The sequence below is a fragment of the Ranitomeya variabilis genome, chromosome 1, assembly GCF_051348905.1.
Source record: "Ranitomeya variabilis isolate aRanVar5 chromosome 1, aRanVar5.hap1, whole genome shotgun sequence".
Lineage (NCBI taxonomy): Eukaryota > Metazoa > Chordata > Amphibia > Anura > Dendrobatidae > Ranitomeya > Ranitomeya variabilis.
The window spans coordinates 46377203-46401830 of NC_135232.1; the positions used below are offsets into that span (position 1 = coordinate 46377203).

Sequence of the window (24628 nt, forward strand, 5' to 3'; positions counted from 1 at the left end):
CCACGGCCCTGTGGGGGGAGTCAGACCATTTAGGGAGGTATAAAAATGGCCTATGGTGGACATTCAGCAGCTGCAAATGGAGGAATTGGAGAAGTCAGTAAGAGGAGGCCAAAAGCAAGACATTTTTCAGGCAAGCTACGTGTCAGCAGGGGAAGGTGGGGCAAAATAATTTGAAATCCATGATTGGTTCATTTTAATGAAGGTTAGATCATCAACATTTTGGGTAGCCAGACGATGATGCTGGCTCACACCTCCAGCCTTAGGTGCTATTGTGCTTTTGCCACTATCACCAGATGCACCACCACCACCACCACCATCAGTACCAGCTGGCAACCACCGCCCATGGGCTCTTCCACCAGACTTCCTCATTTTTTGGAAAATCTAAGCAAAATAACAACCGTTATATGGTTCTGTAAAACAAGGTAGAAGGTGTATATAAACTTGTTGAGAATTTAAATCTCCCTTTTTTTGGGGGGAGACTGAACCAAAACTCAGGCCCAGTGTATATAACAACGCAATCTAAGTGGCAGAAAGTGGCTGGCTGATATACGACAAACTAACAGGACTGAAGTATATCCACTTTGTGAGAATTTGAATCTCACTTCTTTTTTTTTGGGAGACTGAACCAAAACTCAGGCCCAGTGTATAAAACAACACAATGTAAGTGGCAGAAAGTGGCTGGCTGACATACAACAAACTAACAGGACTGAAGTATATCCACTTTGTGAGAATTTGAATCTCACTTTTTTTTTGGAGACTGAATCAAAACTCAGGCCCAGTGTATAAAACAACACAATGTAAGTGGCAGAAAGTGGCTGGCTGATGTACGACAAACTAACAGGACTGAAGTATATCCACTTTGTGAGAATTTGAATCTCACTTTTTTGGGGGGGAGACTGAACCAAAACTCAGGCCCAGTGTATAAAACAACACAATGTAATTGGCAAAAAGTGGCTGGAAGATATATGAAAAAATACAAGGACTGTAGTACAATTTCATTCTCCCTACAATGATATCAGGACAAGTATGGCAGCAGTAAAAAGGACCGCTGCACACAAAAGTGTGGACAAATAAACAAGATAACTGTGCAGAAAGGAGCAACAGGATTTTTGCTTTTAAAAAAGCAGTTGGTTTGCACAGCAGCGTGCAAACAGCAATGCAGCTATCAGGGAGCCTTATAAGGCAGCCTAATAAGCTACAGAGCCGATGCACAAAAATATAGCCTCCACTGTCCCTGCAAAAAAAAGGTGGTGTTGGACAGTGGAAATCGATACAGCACAAGCAGTTTTGGGGTTAATCTTCCCTCCCTAACTATATCCCTTCTTCTAAATGAAGCTGCAGCAACCTCTCCCTATGCTAAGATTTGCAGAAGTAAGATGGCGGTCGGCGTGCACGTCCCTTTATAGCCCCTGTGACACCGCAGAAAGCAAGCCAATCACTGTCATGCCCTTCTCTAAGATGGTGGGGACCGAGACCTATGTCATCACGCTGCCCATACTCTGCGTCCTCCTTCATTGGCTGAAAAATGGCGCTGAAAGCGTCATACGAAATGCCACTTTTGCAAGCAGATCGCCGACCTCAAGGCCGATCCCACACTAGGATCGGGTCGGGTTTCATGAAACCTGACTTTGCCAAAAGTCGGCGATTTTTTAATTTGTCCGATCCGTTTCGCTCAACCCTAGTGACTAAGCCTCTTACGGACCTCACTTGTAAAGGGGCAGATGTCAGAAACTAGTCCTCGTTAGCTAATCAATTCTTTCTAACGCTAAAAAACTGTTTTTCATCTGCTCCTATCCTGGTCTAACTGGATCCTTCCAAACCATTTGTGGTCGTGGTGGATACTTCCAAGGTGGGGGGTGGGGGCAGTTTTGTCACAAGGACCAGCTTCTCTGACTAATCTCAGGTCCTGTGTCTACTTTTCAAAGAAATTTTCTCAGCGGAGAAAAATTATGACGTAGGCAAGAGAGAGCTTCTGGATATTAAATTGGCGTTCGAGGAATGGAGGCAATTTTTGGAGGGGGCGGCTCACCCTATTCCGATTATCACTGACCATAAAAATTTAGAGTACATCAAATCTGCTAAAAGACTGACTCCCAGGCAAGCTCGCTGGTCACATTTTTTTCCAGATTTCAGTTTTCCATTACCTTTCGGCCAGGGTCTAAGAACGTAAAGGCTGATGCCTTATCGCGTAGTTTTGAGCCGTCCCCCCCCGATCCGCCGTCCCCAATTCTTCAAATAAATAAGGCAGCACACTGCGGCGCTAAAACATGCAAACATGAAACACGGAAATTGAACTGCATTACTGCACTAGAAATATGAAAAAAATGAGAGCATTTAGCGTTTCATGTTTGCATGTTTTAGCGCCGCAGTGTGCTGCTTTATTTATTTGACTGTATACGAGTTGGTGAATCTAGGTTCAGCACCTGTTCACACTTAGTCTATGTTTGAATGTGACCGTCAGTTTTTTTAAATTTGTGTCTCCCATTCTTCAACCCAGTCTTGTGGCTGCCGAGGTGTCGTTGGAATTGGAGCGAGAGATTGTGGGGGCTCATTTTTTGGCTCAAAGCTCCAAACCTGTAGACAAATTGCGATTTTGGGAGGCTTCTTATAGCTTCTTTGTGGGGTTATTCCTCATCGTTTATACTTTGACCCTTGGCTGAGTATGTGTGGCCCTGTTGTGCCTGTGCCTGTGCTTTGTGCTTGTGCTACTTTATGCTTGTCTGGTTCTGATCTGGTTCTGTCCCCGTTATGAGTTCTGCCTGTCCCTCCTGTACTGCGCTGCTATCTCCTTGTATTACTCCTTGCCTCCTTTCTGACTATTCTCTGCTTGCCCCTTCTGTACCACGCCACCCTCTCTGTGTATGACATCCTGCACTCATCTTCAGCAGCAGGACCCTAAGCCCCACCCTCTGTGGTCACATGATTGCAAGTTCTTCTGCTTCCTGCTATCCTCAGCGTCCCCTCTCATCACGCTACTCAGGTCCCATCTGCCTGAGCTTTCCCCGCAGCATCTGACCCCGGGCTCTCCCGCAGGGTGGGTGAATCACCATGCTCAGCCATGGCAGTTCGCCGGAGCTGACAGGATCCTGATAGATACCCATTGGGACAACACTAATAACCAACGAGAGTGAAAGATATTCTTTGAACAGGGCCTCTGCTTTGATTGTGGCATCTAAGTAAGAAGACGTGTTCTCTTTAACCTTCAAAGCACCCAAACAGAGCAAATAAGAAGTGAATAACCCCTTTAATATATGTATAATGTAATAAATTGCAGCTGGACAATAAAAGTTTTTATGTAAGCTTTCAATGCAATTTACTTTAAAGAAAGAATATAATAGAACACAGAGTTGATAAAAGTCAAATTACAAAGTTTCAGTCAATTTATACAACCTTAGAAAAGTCACACCTGGAGTTTGGTTACTCAGGATGCCACAAAAAGAAGAAGCTTGCATTGTGCTTCAGAACCTCCAGAGGTTGAAGATGTCTTATCAAAGACAATCATTTTAATATGGAAACTTGCACGGCCATTGGCTAATTATTATGGATTACACTCCTGAGACACCTGACAAAGAAGCAAATCGGACAAGCACTGCTGTAGTACATGGTGGGCATTCAGATAAATGGCTTTGTATGTAATAAGTGGATGGCTGAAACCAACAGATCGAGAGCTGATGCTTGTTGTTATCAGATCTCCATCGTCTTGGGTGGAGGACCCTCTCCTGTATGACAGCGATATGTCCAAAAAATTATATAATTTCCACATCCATAAAGGGAAACTGTCAGCTGAGACATGCTGTCCAAATCACAAATAGCACGAATGAGAGCCAGGAATGTTTTTAGCATTTCACAGTAATCATAGGCAGAGACTAAACCACTCCAGCACCACCCTAGCCAGGTTCTCCTTGAACTGCTTTATTGAACTAACAGGTCTCTCCCAATGTACACATAAGGAGAGACCTGTGTTAATCACATGGAGCGGTGCAGAGAGAAGCCAGCCAGGGGCAGCACTAGACTAGTGACATCTCTCCTGTGGTCCCGGATATTTAAATCACTGTATGTTTTATTGAGCGTTTCAGAAAAAAATGCATACTTGGCTGCATTTGTTCAGCCAGGTTCTGAAACATGCAACCTTTGGTTTGTGCAGCATGAATCAGCTGACTGGTTCCCTTTACATATAGATGTTTACATGTGGTCAACCCATCCAGATAATGGAAGCTACAATAGTCATTATTTTCAGCTTTGTGCATAGGATGTGGGATGGTATATAGATCCCCAACAAATAGAAGAGTTCACAATTTATTCCTTCGAGAGCACCTAATATTTTTTTGGAGAAATTCTTGCATCTCTTTCCAACTAGTTTCTTGTGCTCTACAATGTGGCAGAAGTTCTCCACCCCAAGTCAAAGCAACCGGAAAGTAATGACCCTTTGATAAGGGACAGAAAGGGGAACCCGGAGGCTCTAGAAGATGTCCTGCTCCTGGATAACATTGCACATACACATCCTTCTTGCCATATTTTTCCGCCCGGGATTTTGCTTCTGTAGCAAAGAACAAACCATTGCAATGCTGGTCTTTGTTTCCCACCAAAAAGAGAATGGGGCCTCTGGCTTTCTCCAAGGGAATTATAGAGTCCTGGAATTCTGGTTTTCTTGGATCGTCCATTACGTTGGTAAAATTGTAAGACCAACAGTCTGTGCTCAGAAGTTTTTCCGTTTTGAAGGGTATGGGTTTTATAAAGTGATCACCATAAACTAGATTGTTGCCATTCACGGCATTGGATCCATTGATGCATACTGTAGCAGCGACCTGAGGCAGGAAGGACGCCATAGCCAAAGCTATCTCAGCTCCTTTACATATACCGACCACTCCAACTCCATCACCTGACACCTAAAAAGTAAAATATATTGTCACATTGATTCATAAATTTATAGGTTAATAATATTGTGAACAGTTAATGGAGCAAATTCAATCTTTTAGCAGTTTTCTGGTCATTGATACTGCCACTGCTTTATGGCAGTAATATGAGGTTTAGCCGACCATTCAAATTAATGGTTGGCCAGGTAATATGCTGGCCAACTTGGTCTATGACAGCGAACGCTAGACAGAGGTCCCCATATATGATGTCCATGTGTCCTAGTAATCTCAACAGGAAAACTCCTGAAACACTAGAATTTAAAGGGGCTGTTCAATTGTTCAATTTGGGAAATTTTGAGGGATGGGTCCTCTGTTTAAAATACTCATCTTTTGGCTAGAGTAAAGAGTGGAGGAGAATGGAGGTGCAGTCCTTGTTGGCAGATATGTAACAGATAGACTTATTTGTGTGCAAGAGGAGTTTATACTTTTCTGACAGTAGATGGCGATGTTGTTACTGTTATACTGTATGCTTAGTTGAATGTACACTTGTTGTACTTTGGTTTCACTTTCTCTCTGGTAAAAGATCCTTCAGATTTCCTGTTGTGCTGTATTACAAAGCTGGTGTATGTACCTCACGTTCTGTGTAGATAAAACTTGAATTACCCCATATAATCTACTCTCACAAGTTTCTTCTGCAACCAAACTATGGGCCCAGCCTAGAAGACAAAAAGGACTTGGTGAATGCAAAAGAATACTTCAGAGCAATTATCTCCAAACAAGTAAGACAAGTTAACGATGAGCAGACAGACCCAATGATAATAATCAAACAGGGGATAAGAAAAACAGACAAGCAAGAGCTACTATCAGCTTATTAGTGGAGGATGATCAGTTAATCCACATAAGGAATGAGAATACAGCTGGAAAACATTGAGAAATCTACATGAAAGATCCAGTTTAAATCACAAATAGTGTTGAGCGATACCTTCCGATACTCAAAGGTATCAAATGGGATCGGCCGATATCCAAAAAATATCGGATATCGCCGATACCGATACCCGATACCAATGCAAGTCAATGGGACACAAGTATCGGAAGCTATCCTGGATGGTTCCCATGGTCTGAAGGAGAGGAAACTCTCCTTCAGGCCCTGGGATCCATATTCATGTAAAAAATAAAGAATAAAAATAAAAAATACGGATATACTCACCCCTCCGGCGGACCCTGGACCTAGCGGTGTTAACCGGCAGCCTCCGTTCCTAAGAATGCAGAGTGAAGGACCTTCGATGACGTCGCGGCTTGTGATTGGTCGCGTGACCGCTCATGTGACCGCTCAAGCGACCAATCACAAGCCGCGACGTCATCGCAGGTCCTACACTCACTGCATTCTTAGGAACGGAGGCTGCCGGTTAACACCTCTAGGTCCAGGGTCCGCCGGAGGGGTGAGTATATCCATATTTTTTATTTTTATTCTTTATTTTTTACATGAATATGGATCCCACTGCCTGAAGGAGAGTTTCCTCTCCTTCAGACCCTGGGAACCATACGGACCGCACACGCCGAACATGACTGGGAACACTTCTGATTCCGATTTCCGATATCGCAAAAATATCGGAACTCGGTATCGGAATTCCGATGAAGCAAATATCGGCCGATACCCGATACTTGCAGTATCGGAATGCTCAACACTAATCACAAACTATTCCTGCTAAGAAATCTTTACAAGATTCGATTAAGTGCAAGGAAAGACATGCAGGAGCATATAAACTCTATGATGGAGGTGGTAACACAGCTGAGATCAGTCGGTGAAGACCTTAAGGAAAGCCATATAGCAGCAATATTATTGTGCAGTTTACCAGATTCATACACTGCTCTGATAAATGCACTAGAGACAAGACCTGAAGCAGACCTTACACTAGAGTTTGTAAAGACCAGACTTCTAGATGAATATCATGGAAGGAAAGATCAAACAAATGATTCCACTGAAAGGGATATTGAAAATGCTCAGAGACAGACAAGAAGCCCCATAATACAGAGACATGGGAATGTTTCAGATGTAAGAAAAAAGGGACATTTAAAGATAGACTGCACTATATGGAAAACAGAACAACAGAAATTACACCAAAAGGAGAATAAACAGAAAATTAAAAGTACAATTTCTAAACCACATGCAAATCACAGGAATGGTACATTTAAAGTAACTGGTTAGTCTGGTTTATTGACTCAGGAGCAACAAGTCACATGACTAGTGATAAAAGCTTCTTTACCGAACTTGATGAAAATAAGAAGGAAGCAATTTATCTTGCAGATAGGAGTAAAATAACCGCAGAAGGTATTGGACAAGGAATGCTCATCTGTCCTGATAGATTTGGGCATAATTCAACATTACTAGTAAAGGATGTGTTATATGTTCCAGGACTAGAAGGAGGATTGTTATCCGTAAAGCGTCTGACAGCCAAAGGACTAAGGCCATGTGCACACGTTCAGTATTTTTCGCGTTTTTTCGCTATAAAAACGTGATAAAAACGAGAAAAAAACGCTAACATATGCCTCCCATTATTTTCAGTGTATTCCGCATTTTTTGTGCAAATGTAGCCTTTTTTTCCGCGAAAAAATCGCATCGCGGAAAAAAAAGCAACATGTTCATTAAAATGCGGAATTGCAGGGGATTCCGCACACCTAGGAGTGCATTGATCTGCTTACTTCCCGCACGGGGCTGTGCACACCATGCGGGAAGTAAGCAGATTATGTGCGGTTGGTACCCAGGGTGGAGGAGAGGAGACTCTCCTCCATGGACTGGGCACCATATAATTGGTAAAAAAAAAGAATTAAAATAAAAAATAGTCCTATACTCACCTTCGATGTCTTCCCGCCTCTCAGGTGCACGCTGCCGCTTCGGTTTCTAAAGCTGGTGTGCGGTGAAGGACCTGCGATGACGTCACTGTCTTGTGATTGGTCGAGACCGGTCATGTGATCGCTCACGTGACCGCGACGTCATGGAAGGTCCTGAACCACAACGGCATCTATAGGAACAGGACGCCTGCAGGTGAGTATAACCATTTTTTTTTTTTTTTTTTATTATTTTTAAACATTCTATCTTTTACTATAGATGCTGCATAGGCTGCATCTATAGTAAAAAGATGGTCACACTTGTCAAACGCTATGTTTGACAAGTGTGACCAACCTGTCAGTCAGTTTTCCAAGCGATGCTACAGATCGCTTGGAAAACTTTAGCATTCTGCAAGCTAATTACGCTTGCAGAATGCTAAAAAAACGCGAAAAAAACGGAAAAAAAACGCAAAAAAAAAATGCGGATTTCTTGCCGAAAATTTCCGGTTTTCTTCAGGAAATTTCTGCAAGAAATCCGGACGTGTGCACATACCCTTACTGTAAAATTCAAATATGACAATTGTACAATCCTAGCTTGATATAAGGTAATAATTAATATCAAAGCAGGTGAACAATTAGATCATCTAGACACATTAAAAAAACAGATAAAGATATGTACACATGATCACGAGACTTGTATTCACATGTGGCATAGACTTCTAGGACACAGACATCCTGAGAGTATAATGGTGTTACTGTCATGTCGGACGCTGTTCAGACCAGGTCGTTCGACAGACATCGGTAATTCCGCTTTTGACCACTATTTGCTCATTGGCGTTGGCTAGATTTTATCTAGCTGTTCCGGGGTTAATTTACCTGATCCTCGGATTGGAACCTGGGCCATGCCCATTGCCTTTAAATAGTTCTCCTGATCATTGGGCGTCGCTGATTATAGCTTCTGTCTTGTGCGTTGTTATCTCGGTCTGGAGTGGAGAGCTGGTTGTTGGAGATTCGTTGCTGGTGGTGTATTTTCCTTAGTCTTATTTGCTCCTTCCTATATTTGTATTTATTTTGCCCTGCACATTTATAGTGTATTCCTGAGTGACTGCGGCGTGGTGTATATTTTCCTTTATCCTTGTCTGTGCTAACTGTGGGTATTGGTGTATTACCTCTTCACTGGGTGGTGGGCAGAGGTTTCAGCCTAGGGTTGAAACAGGAGACAGGGTGAGGTTTGAGGCCTGGACATGCACACCATCAGTGTAAACTCCAGGTAGAGGGTCAGTCAGGATTTCCGTAGTCTGAGGGAAATTGCAGGGGCCCGGGTTATTAGCTCTCCCTCCCCTAGTCTCCCCGTGACAGTTACAAAAGAAGAATTTAACAAAAGGCCTATTGATATATGATTGCTCAATTACTGTAAAATGTGAATGTTGTATAACATTAAAGCTACAAAAGTATCTACCTAAAGAGAGTGAGACAAAAAGCACAAAGACCAATTGACTTGGTACACACTGATGTATGTGGACCCATGAAAGTGACCACATCAGGAGGTAATAGATATATGGTGACCTTCATAGATGACTACTCAAGATACACAGAAAAAAGACTGAACATCCAAACTAGTGTGAATAGGTGCATACCAGGAGCAGCTACCTCCATACACAATATACAAAAAAGGTTGCACTCTATTGTGCCAAAGCATGTCTAATATGAAATATATGAAATATGAATAGCAAAATGGCTTTTCATTCAAAATCGTCAAGGTGGTCTCATTAAAATGATGGGTCCCTGACCTCCCTGTCCAAATGTTTGGATGTGCCAGTCTTTTTTCTGTCATTTATACTCAAGATACAGTCATGTACTTGAAGAAAAAAAGTGACGTTTTTGAAAAATTAGAAGACTAAGGTACAAAGTCAACAAGTTTCAGAGGAAGCCAATCATCAGAAGTGATAATGGATGTGAATTTACAGGACACCAAATAGAAAACTACTTTAGACAGAATGGAACAGAGCATCAAAGACTGTTCCATACACACATGAACAGAATGGGATAGCACGAAGGAAAAACAGAACTCTGAATGAAATAATAAGATGTATGCTAACAGACTCCAAACTTCCAGAGAAATATTTACTGGGGTGAAGCAGCAATGACAGCTACTTGTCTGCAAAACAGACTTTTTTCAAGAAAGCTGAAAAAAAACCTTATGAACTGTGGCAAGGTAAGAAACCAAGTGTGAATCATTTAAGAGTTTTATGTTGCAAAATGTTTGTGTTTATTCCAGAAGAAAAAATGCTCCAAACTTCAAAACAGATCCATTGAAGGAATATTTGTCGGATATAGTAACAACTGCAAAGGATACAGAATCCTAGATCCCAAGACAGACAGAATCACAGTGAGTAACAGTGTAACATTTATTGAAGATCTAAATGATAATATAATGACATCACTGGAAATGAAAAATGAGAGAAATGACAGTGATATAACTGCAGGAATATCTGATGAGAAAGAAGTGGAAATTGATGAAAATCAAAAAACTGAAAGTCAAGAAATACAGCTCCATACAGACACAGAACCAAGACGTTCAATAAGAGAAGACAAGGGAAGACCACCTCAAGTCTCTCATACAAGGCAAGTACAAATACAATTTATGAACCTACATCTTGGAAGGACATTTCTCAACTTCCAGAAGAAAAGGCCAACAAATGGATAAAGGCTGCAGTAACAGAAATAAAATCCATGCATGATTCAAAGACATGGACACTGACAGATCTACCAAAAGAAAAAAAGGCTACAGGATGTAAATGGGTTTTTAAAGTAAAATACCAAGCAGATGGCACAGCTGATCAATACCAAGCAAGACTCGTAGCTAAAGGCTATTCTCAGAAATATGAAGAAGACAATGATGAGACATTTGCTCCAATTGTCAAACACACCACAATCAGAACTTTGCAGTTGCAGCAACAAAACAAATGCAATAGAAACATCTGGATATAAAGGCTGCATTTCTGAATGGAGACTTAACAGAAAACATTTACATGGACCAACCCCCTAGGATTCAAGGATAAAAGGAAACCAAACATGGTTTGTAAGCTACAGAACAGTATATATGGTTTAAAACAAGCCGCTAAAGCATGGAATGAAAAAATCACAGAAGTACTCATAAATGAGCATTTTCAAAGAAGCAAAGTGAATCCTTGTCTATATACAAAGAGACTGACAGACAGATGGATCTATGTGCTATGTGCTTTGTTTTGCAAAAGAATGGGATGAAGCGGAGATGGTGAAAACTTTGGATCAACACTTCGAGATCAAAGAGCTGGGAAATGTGAAACAGTTCCTAGGAATACAGATTGAAAGAGAAGAAGATGGGAGTTTCCTTCTTAATCAAAATCACATGATACAAGACATAATCAAAACATTTGGATTGAAAGTTGCAAAACCAGTAAAATCTCCAATGGAAACCAACTATCTGAAGGAAATAAATAGTGAACGGAATCTGTTACCGAATAATGAACAATACAGAAAGGCAATGGGAAAATTATTATATCTTGCGATTGTTACAAGGCCAGACATTGCAGCAGCAGTGGGAATTTCGAAAAGGAAGGTGTCAAAGCCAAACAAAATGGATTGGAATGCAGTGAAGAGAGTAATCCATTATTTGAAAGGGACTAGCAGTGTTAAACTGAAACTGCCTGCAAGTGAGAAATGCATTTTAACCAGATACATTGATGCAGATTGGGCTGGAGATCGAATTGACAGGAAATCTACCAGTGGTTATCTTTTCTTGCTCTCAGGCGGACCAATTAGTTGGACAAGTAAGAATCGATCTATAGTAACACTGTCGTCGACAGAAGCATAAAATGTTGCCGCAGCACATGCCAGTCAAGAATTTCTATGGTTAAGACAACTGCTAACAGACTGAGGACAACAACAATTGGGACCAACAAAGATGTATGAGGACAATCAAGGATGTCTAATTCTTGCTCAGATGGAAAGAGTTAATCCAAGAATTAAACACATTGATGTGAAGTTTCACTTCTTGAGAGATCACAGGAACAAAGAATCCTAAATTTGGAGTACTGCCCAACTGAAGATATGACAGCAGATATTTTCACAAAGTCATTGAATGCTGGAAGACATCAGAGACTGATGAAGAAATTAGGCTTAATTGAATAAGTCCTTATTGTTGAGAAAGGATGTTGGCAAATATGCAACAGACACAGACTTATTTGTGTGCAGGAGGAGTTTACACTTTTCTGACAGTAGATGACGATGTTGTTACTGTTATATGCTTAGTTGAATGTAATGCATATACTTGCTGTACTTTGGTTTCACTTTCTCTCTGGTAAAAGATCCTTCAGAATTCTTGTTATGCTGTATTAAGAAGCTGATGCATGTACCTCATGTTCTGTGTAGATAAAACTTGAATTACCCCATATAATCTACTCTCACAAGTTTCTTCTCTGACCAAACTGCAACAGTCCTGTCCTGCATTTCACAAACAAACCTTATTGATATTAATAGGTGTAGTGAAATGCAAAATTTCTTCCTGTGGTGGCGCTGAAGATAAATTCAACACTTAGTGTCAGGTTTACCCCACAGATCACAGCTGGAGATCATAGAAGGAAATGCTTTGTGATCACTGTATTTTTAATACAATCATTCAGAGAAAATTTTAAAAGGGGTTACCCAAGAATTTAATTTTGTTTTTCTTATAGTCTTAAAACCCATCGAAAGTAGCCATGATGCCTTCAGATAACAGGTCTGCAGGGGCAAAATTGTTTGAAAAGTAAGATGCTATTTTTATATACCGTATTTTCCGGCGTATAAGACGACTTTTTAACCCCCGAAAATCTTCTTAAAAGTCGGGGGTCGTCTTATACGCCGGGAATCGACTTGTACGCCGGTGTATATGGTGGGTGGGGAGGGGGAGTGATCCTGATGACGAGGGGGCGTCTCACAGGAAAGTGAGTAATCCCCATTACCTTATCCTAGCGGTGCAGCGTGGGGGTGTCAGTGCTGGGAGCGGCGGCGGCTGCTGTGTTCTGGTGCGGCGGCTCCTCTTCTGTGTGGGGCCTCTGTGCTGTGAGGTGGCGGCGGCAGCGGCGTATCTTTATCCAGTTGGGGCTCCTCCGGCATCTCCTTAGCCCTGGAGGCCCCGCCGCAACTCCATCGGTGCAATGTGGTGGCCTCCGGGAAAATGGCCGCTGCTCAGATTCAGATCTCGTGTCCCGAGATTTCGGGACGAGATCTGAATCTGAGCAGCGGCCATTTTCCCGGAGGCCACCGCATCGCACCTATTGAGCTGCCTCCGGGAAAATGGCCGCTGCATTGCACTCATGGAGTTGCGGCGGGGCCTCCAGGGCTAAGGAGATGCCGGAGGAGCCCCAACTGGATAAAGATATGCCGCCGCCACCGCCACCGCACAGCACAGAGGCCCCACACAGAAGAGGAGCCGCCGCACCAGAGCACAGCAGCCGCCGCACCAGAGCACAGCAGCCGCCGCACCAGAGCACAGCAGCCGCCGCCGCCACTCCCAGCACTGAGACCCCCACGCTGCACCGCTACGATAAGGTAATGGGGGATACTCACTTTCCTGTGAGACGCCCCCTCGTCATCAGGATCACTCCCTCCCCCCCCCCCCAAAAGGCACATATTCACCGGCCCTATAAGACGACATAGGGTGTATAAGAAGACCCCCGACTTTTAAGAAGATTTTATATTTTAACTGGTAAAGTTGGGGGGTCGTCTTATACGCCCAGTCGTCTTATACGCCGGAAAATACGCTTTTGATTGCTGATCTCAGCAAAATAAATGAAAAAATTCCATCGCGTACAATTTTTTCACAAACACTGACTCCATAAGCTTTTCCTTGCACCATACTTGAACCCTTTGCGTGACCTTTGTTGGATGATTTTAGGGTCATTAGAGTGTTAGAAATTAATGGAGGCTGTGCTGTGATTGGCTGCTAGGGGAAGAGAAATTTTTCTTAACCCAGCATTAACCCATCATCAGGTCTCTAAGAGACCCAGCGCCGCCCTGCTCGCCGCAGGGAGAGCTGCTGCTGAGATAGGGTCAGAATTGTCCTTGTAATAGTTAGTGTAGGTCTGCAACTGTTCAGTCCACAACTCTTGAGAAACCAACAGTCCTTTTTAGGGCTAATTCGGGGGTCCTGAGATTTCAGCGCTAGGTAGGCAGGGGAGTCTATGTGCACATATCCATATCTGTGCAAGGCCTGCAGGCACTTTATGTGTGTACATAGCTGCCACTGCATACCTCTCAAAGCTCCATAACTGTCTGCTGCTGCTTATCTATAATATAACGCTGGGAGCGTCACTCTGTCCGAAGCCTCTATAGACTGCGCAAGCGCAAGCGCCGGCGCAGTCCGGACCGCACAGAGCGACGCTCCCAGGAGATCGCGGTATGCGTAAGCGCTGAACGCACACTGCGATCTCCACCGGACAAGCAGGGACGAGCCAGGAGGCGGAGGGTGAGTATACTTACCTGACCCGTTCCACCGACGCGCTTCCGGGCCGTGACTGTCCCCCTGCTCCCGGAATCGGCGCCTGCGCAGTCCACGCTTTCCGGCGCCATTTTCTTGAAGACACATTGCAGTGTCTTCAAGAAAATGGCGCCGGAAAGCGCGGACTGCGCAGGCGCCGACTCCGGGAGCAGGACCAAGAAAATGGCCGCACCCAGCACAGCCGCCGCGCCCAGCACAGCCACGCACAGTCGCCCACAGCAACGCACAGCCGCCGCACCCAGCACAGCCGACCATAGCCGCCCACAGCCACGCACAGGCGCCCACAGCCACGCACAGCCGCACCCAGCACAGCTGCCCACAGCCACGCACAGCCACCCATAGCCACGCACAACCGCCGCACCCAGCACAGCCGACCACAGCCACGCACAGCCGCCGCACCCAGCACAGCCGCCCACAGCCACGCACAGCCGCCCACAGCCACGCACAGCCGCCGCACCCAGCACAGCCACCCACAGCCGCCGCACCCAGCACAGCCATGCACAGCCGCCACAGCCATGCACAGCCGCCTACAGCCACGCACAGCCGCCGCACCCAGCACAGCCACCCACAGCCACGGACAGCCGCCGCACCCAGCACAGCCGCCGCACCCAGCACAGCCGCCCACAGCCACGCACAGCCGCCCACAGCCACGCACAGCCGCCCACAGCCACGCACAGCCGCCGCACCCAGCACAGCCGCCGCACCCAGCACAGCCGCCCACAGCCACGCACAACCGCTGCACCCAGCACAGCCACCCACAGCCGCCGCACCCAGCACAGCCGCTGCACCCAGCACAGCCGCCGCACCCAGCACATCCGCCGCACCCAGCACAGCCGCCGCACCCAGCACAGCCACGCACAGCCGCCACAGCCACGCACAGCCTCCGCACCCAGCACAGCCGACCACAGCCACGCACAGCCGCCGCACCCAGCACAGCCGCCCACAGCCACGCACAGCCGCCCACAGCCACGCACAGCCGCCGCACCCAGCACAGCCACCCACAGCCGCCGCACCCAGCACAGCCATGCACAGCCGCCACAGCCATGCACAGCCGCCTACAGCCACGCACAGCCGCCGCACCCAGCACAGCCGCCCACAGCCACGGACAGCCGCCGCACCCAGCACAGCCGCCGCACCCAGCACAGCCGCCCACAGCCACGCACAGCCGCCCACAGCCACGCACAGCCGCCCACAGCCACGCACAGCCGCCGCACCCAGCACAGCCGCCGCACCCAGCACAGCCGCCCACAGCCACGCACAGCCGCCGCACCCAGCACATCCGCCGTACCCAGCACAGCCGCCGCACCCAGCACAGCCACGCACAGCCGCCACAGCCACGCACAGCCTCCGCACCCAGCACAGCCGCCCACAGCCACGCACAGCCGCCTACAGCCACGGACAGCCGCCGCACCCAGCACAGCCGCCGCACCCAGCACATCCGCCGCACCCAGCACAGCCATGCACAGCCGCCACAGCCACGCACAGCCGCCTACAGCCACGCACAGCCGCCGCACCCAGCACAGCCGCCCACAGCCACGCACAGCCGCCCACAGCCACGCACAGCCGCCGCACCCAGCACAGCCACCCACAGCCGCCGCACCCAGCACAGCCGCCGCACCCAGCACAGCCATGCACAGCCGCCACAGCCATGCACAGCCGCCTACAGCCACGCACAGCCGCCGCACCCAGCACAGCTGCCCACAGCCACGGACAGCCGCCGCACCCAGCACAGCCGCCGCACCCAGCACAGCCGCCCACAGCCATGCACAGCCACGCACAGCCGCCACACCCAGCACAGCCGCCCACAGCCGCCGCACCCAGCACAGCCGCCCACAGCCACGCACAACCGCCGCACCCAGCACAGCCGCCGCACCCAGCACAGCCGCCGCACCCAGCACAGCCGCCGCACCCAGCACAGCCACGCACAGCCGCCACAGCCACGCACAGCCTCCGCACCCAGCACAGCCACGCACAGCCGCCCACAGCCACGCACAGCCGCCTACAGCCACGGACAGCCGCCGCACCCAGCACAGCCACCGCACCCAGCACATCCGCCGCACCCAGCACAGCCATGCACAGCCGCCACAGCCACGCACAGCCGCCTACAGCCACGCACAGCCGCCGCACCCAGCACAGCCGCCCACAGCCACGCACAGCCGCCCACAGCCACGGACAGCCGCCGCACCCAGCACAGCCGCCGCACCCAGCACAGCCGCCCACAGCCGCCGCACCCAGCACAGCCGCCGCACCCAGCACAGCCGCCCACAGCCACGCACAACCGCTGCACCCAGCACAGCCACCCACAGCCGCCGCACCCAGCACAGCCGCCGCACCCAGCACATCCGCCGCACCCAGCACAGCCGCCGCACCCAGCACAGCCACGCACAGCCGCCACAGCCACGCACAGCCTCCGCACCCAGCACAGCCACGCACAGCCGCCTACAGCCACGGACAGCCGCCGCACCCAGCACAGCCACCGCACCCAGCACATCCGCCGCACCCAGCACAGCCACGCACAGCCGCCTACAGCCACGCACAGCCGCCGCACCCAGCACAGCCGCCCACAGCCACGGACAGCCGCCGCACCCAGCACAGCCGCCCACAGCCGCCGCACCCAGCACAGCCGCCGCACCCAGCACAGCCGCCCACAGCCATGCACAGCCACGCACAGCCGCCACACCCAGCACAGCCGCCCACAGCCGCCGCACCCAGCACAGCCGCCCACAGCCACGCACAACCGCTGCACCCAGCACAGCCGCCGCACCCAGCACAGCCGCCGCACCCAGCACATCCGCCGCACCCAGCACAGCCGCCGCACCCAGCACAGCCACGCACAGCCTCCGCACCCAGCACAGCCGCCCACAGCCACGCACAGCCGCCTACAGCCACGGACAGCCGCCGCACCCAGCACAGCCACCGCACCCAGCACAGCCGCCGCACCCAGCACAGCTGCCCACAGCCACGCACAGCCGCCGCACCCAGCACAGCCACGCACAGCCGCCTACAGCCACGCACAGCCGCCGCACCCAGCACAGCCGCCCACAGCCACGGACAGCCGCCGCACCCAGCACAGCCGCCCACAGCCGCCGCACCCAGCACAGCCGCCGCACCCAGCACAGCCGCCCACAGCCATGCACAGCCACGCACAGCCGCCACACCCAGCACAGCCGCCCACAGCCGCCGCACCCAGCACAGCCGCCCACAGCCACGCACAACCGCTGCACCCAGCACAGCCACCCACAGCCGCCGCACCCAGCACAGCCGCCGCACCCAGCACATCCGCCGCACCCAGCACAGCCGCCGCACCCAGCACAGCCACGCACAGCCTCCGCACCCAGCACAGCCGCCCACAGCCACGCACAGCCACCTACAGCCACGGACAGCCGCCGCACCCAGCACAGCCACCGCACCCAGCACAGCCGCCGCACCCAGCACAGCCGCCCACAGCCACGCACAGCCGCCGCACCCAGCACAGCCACGCACAGCCTCCCACAGCCACGCACAGCCGCTGCACCCAGCACAGCCGTCCACAGCTGCCGCACCCAGCACAGCCACCGCACCCAGCACAGCCGTCCACAGCTGCCGCACCCAGCACAGCCGCCCGCACCCAGCACAGCCACGTCACATACAGCCGCCTGCACTCAGCACAGCCACATACAGCCGCCCGCACTCAGCACAGCCGCCCGCACTCAGCACAGCCGCCCGCACTGATGGGGGCGCAGGATGGAGCAGCACGTGATAGGATGGGGGCGCAGGATGGGAGCACATGACAGGATGGGGATGAGGATGGAGCAGCACATGACACGATGGAGCAGCACATGACACGGTGGAGTGGAACATGACAGGATGGGGGCGCAGGATGGAGCAGCACATGACAGGATGGGGGCGCAGGATGGAGCAGCACATGACACGGTGGAGCAGCACATGACAGGATGGGGATGCAGGATGGAGCAGCACATGACACGGTGGAGCAGCACATGACAGGATGGGGGCGCAGGATGGAGCAGCACATGACACGGTGGAGCAGCACATGACAGGATGGGGGCGCAGGATGGCGCAGCATATGACAGGATGGGAGCAGCACATACCAGGATGGAGACCATATTCCAATATAAATGCTCGCCACCCGGGCGTAGAACGGGTTCAATAGCTAGTTTACTATATGCCTAGCTGCAGTTTTCATTTTTTTTTCAAAAATTCACCAAAATAACAAAAAAATTGTATACAGTCTGTTATGTCAGAATGAGGCCTGGTGTATCTTTTTAAAAATATAGTTTTGCAGGCATACATAGCATAGTTCTGTGTGCTAGCCTTGCTCTACTCTTTTTTTTTTTTTTTATTCACCAAAAAGCAAAAAAAGAATTCATACAGTCTGTTATGTCAGGCTGAGGCCTGATGTATCTGTTTAACCCCTTCCTGACATCGGACGTACTATCCCGTCGAGGTGGGGTGGGCCCGTATGACCACCAACGGGATAGTACGTCATCACCGATCGGCGGCGCTCACGGGGGGAGCGCGGCCGATCGCGGCCAGGTGTCAGCTGCATATCGCAGCTGACATCCGGCACTATGTGCCAGGAGCGGTCACGGACCACCCCCAGCACATTAACCCCCAGCACACCGCGATCAAACATGATCGCGGTGTGCCGGCGGTATAGGGAAGCATCGCGCAGGGAGGGGGCTCCCTGCGGGCTTCCCTGAGACCCCCGGAGCAACGCGATGTGATCGCGTTGCTCTGAGGGTCTCCTACCTCCCTCTTCGCCGCAGGTCCCGGATCCAAGATGGCCGCGGCATCCGGGTCCTGCAGGGAGGGAGGTGGCTTACCGAGTGTCTGCTCAGAGCAGACACTTGGTAAGCCTGCAGCCCTGCACAGCAGATCGTCGATCTGACAGAGTGCTGTGCACACTGCCAGATCAATGATCTGTGATGTCCCCCCCTGGGACAAAGTAAAAAAGTTAAAAAAAAATTCTCCACGTGTGTAAAAAAAAAAAAAAATCCTAAATAAAGAAAAAAAAAATATATTTATTATTCCCATAAATACATTTCTTTAGCTAAATAAAAAAAAACAATAAAAGTTCACATATTTAGTATCGCCGCGTCCGTAATGACCTAACCTATAAAACTGCCCCACTAGTAAACCCCTTCAGTAAACACCGTAAGAAAAAAAAAAAAAAAAAACGAGGCAAAAAACAACGCTTTATTATCATACCGCCGAACAAAAAGTGGAATAACACGCGATCAAAAAGACTGATATAAATAACCATGGTACCGCTGAAAACGTCATCTTGTCCCGCAAAAAACGAGCTGCCACACAGCATCATCAGCAAAAAAATAAAAAAGTTATAGTCCTGAGAATAAAGCGATACCAAAATAATTATTTTTTCTATAAAATAGTTTTTATCGTATAAAAGCACCAAAACATAAAAAAATGATATAAATGAGATATCGCTGTAATCGTACTGACCCGACGAATAAAACTGCTTTATCAATTTTACCAAACGCGGAACAGTATAAACGCCTCCCCCAAAAGAAATTCATGAATAGCTGGTTTTTGATCACTCTGCCTCACAAAAATCGGAATAAAAAGCGATCAAAAAATGTCACGTGTCCGAAAATGTTACCAATAAAAACGTCAACTCGTCCCGCAAAAAACAAGATCTCACATGACTCTGTGGACTCAAATATGGAAAAATTATAGCTCTCAAAATGTGGTAACGCAAAAAGTATTTTTTGCAATGAAAAGCGTCTTTCAGTGTGTGACGGCTGCCAATCATAAAAATCCGCTAAAAAACCCGCTATAAAAGTAAATCAAACCCCCCTTCATCACCCCCTTAGTTAGGGAAAAATACAAAAATTAAAAAATGTATTTATTTCCATTTTCCCATTAGGGTTAGGGTTAGGGCTAGAGTTAGGACTAGAGTTAGGGCTATGTCATGATTCTCAATGGCGAGAGAACATAGCCTAGCATATATGAGAACTAGCTCTTGGAAGATGGAAACTATACTGACCATGAACTAAACCTGCCGCACAACTAGAAGTGGCCGGGTAGCATGCCTACGTTTTTTTATTCCTAGATGCCCAGCGCCAGCCGGAGAACTACCTAATCCTAGCAGAGGAAAAGACAGTCCTGGCTCACCTCTAGAGAAATTTTCCCAAAAGGCAGACAGAGGCCCCCACATATATTGGCGGTGATTTTAGATGAAATGACAAACGTAGTATGAAAATAGGTTTAGCAAAATCGAGGTCCGCTTACTAGATAGCAGGAAGACAGAAAGGGCACTTTCATGGTCAGCAGAAAACCCTATCAAAACACCATCCAGAAATTACTTTAAGACTCTAGCATTAACTCATAACACCAGAGTGGCAATTTCCGATCACAAGAGCTTTCCAGACACAGTAACGAAACAGCAGCTGTGAACAGGAACAAAATGCAAAAACACACAAGGACAAAAGTCCAACTTAGCTGGGGGTTGTCTAGTAGCAGGAACAAGCACAGAAGGCTTCTGATTACATTGTTGACCGGCATGAAACTGACAGAGGAGCAAGGTTATATAGCGACTCCCACATCCTGATAGGAGCAGGTGAACAGAGGGGATGATGCACACAAGTTCAATTCCACAAGTGGCCACCGGGGGAGCCCAGAATCCAATTTCACAACAGTACCCCCCCCCCCTCAAGGAGGGGGCACCGAACCCTCACCAGAACCACCAGGGCGATCAGGATGAGCCCTATGAAAGGCACGGACAAGATCGGAGGCATGAACATCAGAGGCAGTGACCCAAGAATTATCCTCCTGACCGTATCCCTTCCATTTGACCAGATACTGGAGTTTCCGTCTGGAAACACGAGAGTCTAAGATCTTTTCCACAACGTACTCCAACTCACCCTCAACCAACACCGGAGCAGGAGGCTCAACGGAAGGCACAGCCGGTACCTCATACCTGCGCAACAATGACCGATGAAAAACATTATGAATCGAAAAGGATGCAGGGAGGTCCAAACGGAAGGACACAGGGTTAAGAATCTCCAATATCTTGTACGGGCCGATGAACCGAGGCTTAAATTTAGGAGAAGAAACCCTCATAGGGACAAAACGAGAAGACAACCACACCAAGTCCCCAACACAAAGCCGAGGACCAACACGACGACGGCGGTTGGCAAAAAGCTGAGTCTTCTCCTGGGACAACTTCAAATTGTCCACCACCTGCCCCCAAATCTGATGCAACCTCTCCACCACAGCATCCACTCCAGGACAATCCGAAGATTCCACTTGACCGGAGGAAAATCGAGGATGAAACCCCGAATTACAGAAAAACGGGGACACCAAGGTGGCAGAGCTGGCCCGATTATTGAGGGCGAACTCCGCCAAAGGCAAAAAAGCAACCCAATCATCCTGATCCGCAGACACAAAACACCTCAAATATGTCTCCAAGGTCTGATTAGTCCGCTCGGTCTGGCCATTAGTCTGAGGATGGAAAGCAGACGAAAAAGACAAATCTATGCCCATCCTAGCACAGAATGCCCGCCAAAATCTAGACACGAATTGGGTCCCTCTGTCAGAAACGATATTCTCCGGAATACCATGCAAACGAACAACATTTTGAAAAAACAGAGGAACCAACTCGGAAGAAGAAGGCAACTTAGGCAAGGGAACCAGATGGACCATCTTAGAGAAACGGTCACACACCACCCAGATGACAGACATCTTCTGAGAAACAGGCAGATCCGAAATAAAATCCATCGAGATGTGCGTCCAAGGCCTCTTCGGGATAGGCAAGGGTAACAACAATCCACTAGCCCGAGAGCAACAAGGCTTGGCCCGAGCACAAACGTCACAAGACTGCACAAAGCCTCGCACATCTCGTGACAGGGAAGGCCACCAGAAGGACCTTGCCACCAAATCCCTGGTACCAAAGATTCCAGGATGACCTGCCAACGCAGAAGAATGAACCTCAGAGATGACTCTACTGGTCCAATCATCAGGAACAAACAGTCTACCAGGTGGGCAACGATCAGGTCTATCCGCCTGAAACTCCTGCAAGGCCCGCCGCAGGTCTGGAGAAACGGCAGACAATATCACTCCATCTTTAAGGATACCTGTGGGCTCAGAATTACCAGGGGAGTCAGGCTCAAAACTCCTAGAAAGGGCATCCGCCTTCACATTCTTAGAACCCGGTAGGTAAGACACCACAAAATTAAACCGAGAGAAAAACAACGACCAGCGCGCCTGTCTAGGATTCAGGCGCCTGGCAGACTCAAGGTAAATTAAATTTTTGTGGTCAGTCAATACCACCACCTGATGTCTGGCCCCCTCAAGCCAGTGACGCCACTCCTCAAAAGCCCACTTCATGGCCAAAAGCTCCCGATTCCCAATATCATAATTCCGCTCGGCGGGCGAAAATTTACGGGAAAAAAAAGCACAAGGTCTCATCACGGAGCAATCGGAACTTCTCTGCGACAACACCGCCCCAGCTCCGATTTCAGAAGCGTCGACCTCAACCTGAAAAGGAAGAGCAACATCAGGCTGACGCAACACTGGGGCGGAAGAAAAGCGGCGCTTGAGCTCCCGAAAGGCCTCCACAGCATCAGGGGACCAATCAGCAACATCAGCACCCTTCTTAGTCAAATCAGTCAATGGTTTTACAACATCAGAAAAACCAGCAATAAATCGACGATAAAAGTTAGCAAAGCCCAAAAATTTCTGAAGACTCTTAAGAGAAGAGGGTTGCGTCCAATCACCAATAGCCTGAACCTTGACAGGATCCATCTCGATGGAAGAGGGGGAAAAAATGTATCCCAAGAAGGAAATCTTCTGAACCCCAAAAACACACTTAGAACCCTTCACACACAAGGAATTAGACCGCAAAACCTGAAAAACCCTCCTGACCTGCTGGACATGAGAGTCCCAGTCATCCGAAAAAATCAGAATATCATCCAGATACACAATCATAAATTTATCCAAATAATCGCGGAAAATGTCATGCATAAAGGACTGGAAGACTGAAGGGGCATTTGAAAGACCAAAAGGCATCACCAAATACTCAAAATGGCCCTCGGGCGTATTAAATGCGGTTTTCCACTCATCCCCCTGCTTGATTCGCACCAAATTATACGCCCCACGGAGATCAATCTTAGAGAACCACTTGGCCCCCTTTATACGAGCAAACAAATCAGTAAGCAGTGGTAACGGATATTGATATTTAACCGTGATTTTATTCAAAAGTCGATAATCAATACACGGCCTCAAAGAGCCGTCTTTCTTAGACACAAAGAAAAAACCGGCTCCTAAGGGAGATGACGAAGGACGAATATGTCCCTTTTCCAAGGACTCCTTTATATATTCTCGCATAGCAGCGTGTTCAGGCACAGACAGATTAAATAAACGCCCCTTAGGGTATTTACTACCCGGGATCAAGTCTATGGCACAATCGCACTCCCGGTGCGGAGGTAGTGAACCAACCTTGGGTTCTTCAAAAACGTCACGAAAGTCAGACAAGAATTCAGGAATCTCAGAGGGAATAGATGATGAAATGGAAACCAAAGGTACGTCCCCATGAGTTCCTTTACATCCCCAGCTTAACACAGACATAGCTCTCCAGTCGAGGACTGGGTTATGAGATTGCAGCCATGGCAATCCCAGCACCAAAACATCATGTAGATTATACAGCACCAGAAAGCGAATAACCTCCTGGTGATCCGGATTAACACGCATAGTCACTTGTGTCCAGTATTGTGGTTTATTACTAGCCAATGGGGTGGAGTCAATCCCTTTCAGAGGTATCGGAGCCTCCAATGGCTCCAAATCATACCCACAGCGTTTGGCAAAGGACCAATCCATAAGACTCAAAGCAGCGCCAGAGTCGACATAGGTGTCCGCGGTAATAGATGACAAAGAACAAATCAGGGTCACAGATAGAATAAACTTAGACTGTAAAGTGCTAATTGAAACAGACTTGTCAGGCTTCTTAGTACGCTTAAAGCATGCTGATATAACATGAGTTGAATCACCACAATAGAAGCACAACCCATTTTTTCGTCTAAAATTCTGCCGCTCGCTTCTGGACAGAATTCTATCACATTGCATATTTTCTGGCGTTTTCTCAGTAGACACCGCCAAATGGTGCACAGGTTTGCGCTCCCGCAGACGCCTATCGATCTGAATAGCCATCGTCATGGACTCATTCAGACTTGCAGGCACAGGGAACCCCACCATAACATCCTTAATGGCATCAGAGAGACCTTCTCTGAAAATCGCCGCCAGGGCGCACTCATTCCACTGAGTAAGCACAGACCATTTGCGGACTTTTTGGCAGTATATTTCAGCTTCATCTTGCCCCTGAGACAAGGACATCAAGGCCTTTTCCGCCTGAAGCTCTAAATGAGGTTCCTCATAAAGCAACCCCAAGGCCAGAAAAAACGCATCCACATTG

General features: G+C 48.6%; 1 protein-coding gene across 1 annotated transcript in view; it reads right to left on the reverse strand.

Annotated features, from left to right (window-relative positions):
• Positions 1 to 3225: 3225 nt before the first annotated feature.
• LOC143804700 (acyl-coenzyme A amino acid N-acyltransferase 1-like) overlaps positions 3226 to 24628 on the reverse strand; it is a 98787-nt gene continuing 77384 nt past the window's right edge. The window contains exon 4 of the mRNA XM_077283063.1: positions 3226 to 4886. Within this exon, the coding sequence (XP_077139178.1) occupies positions 4290 to 4886 (597 nt within the window). The 3' untranslated portion in view covers positions 3226 to 4289. The remainder of the gene's footprint in view (positions 4887 to 24628) is intronic.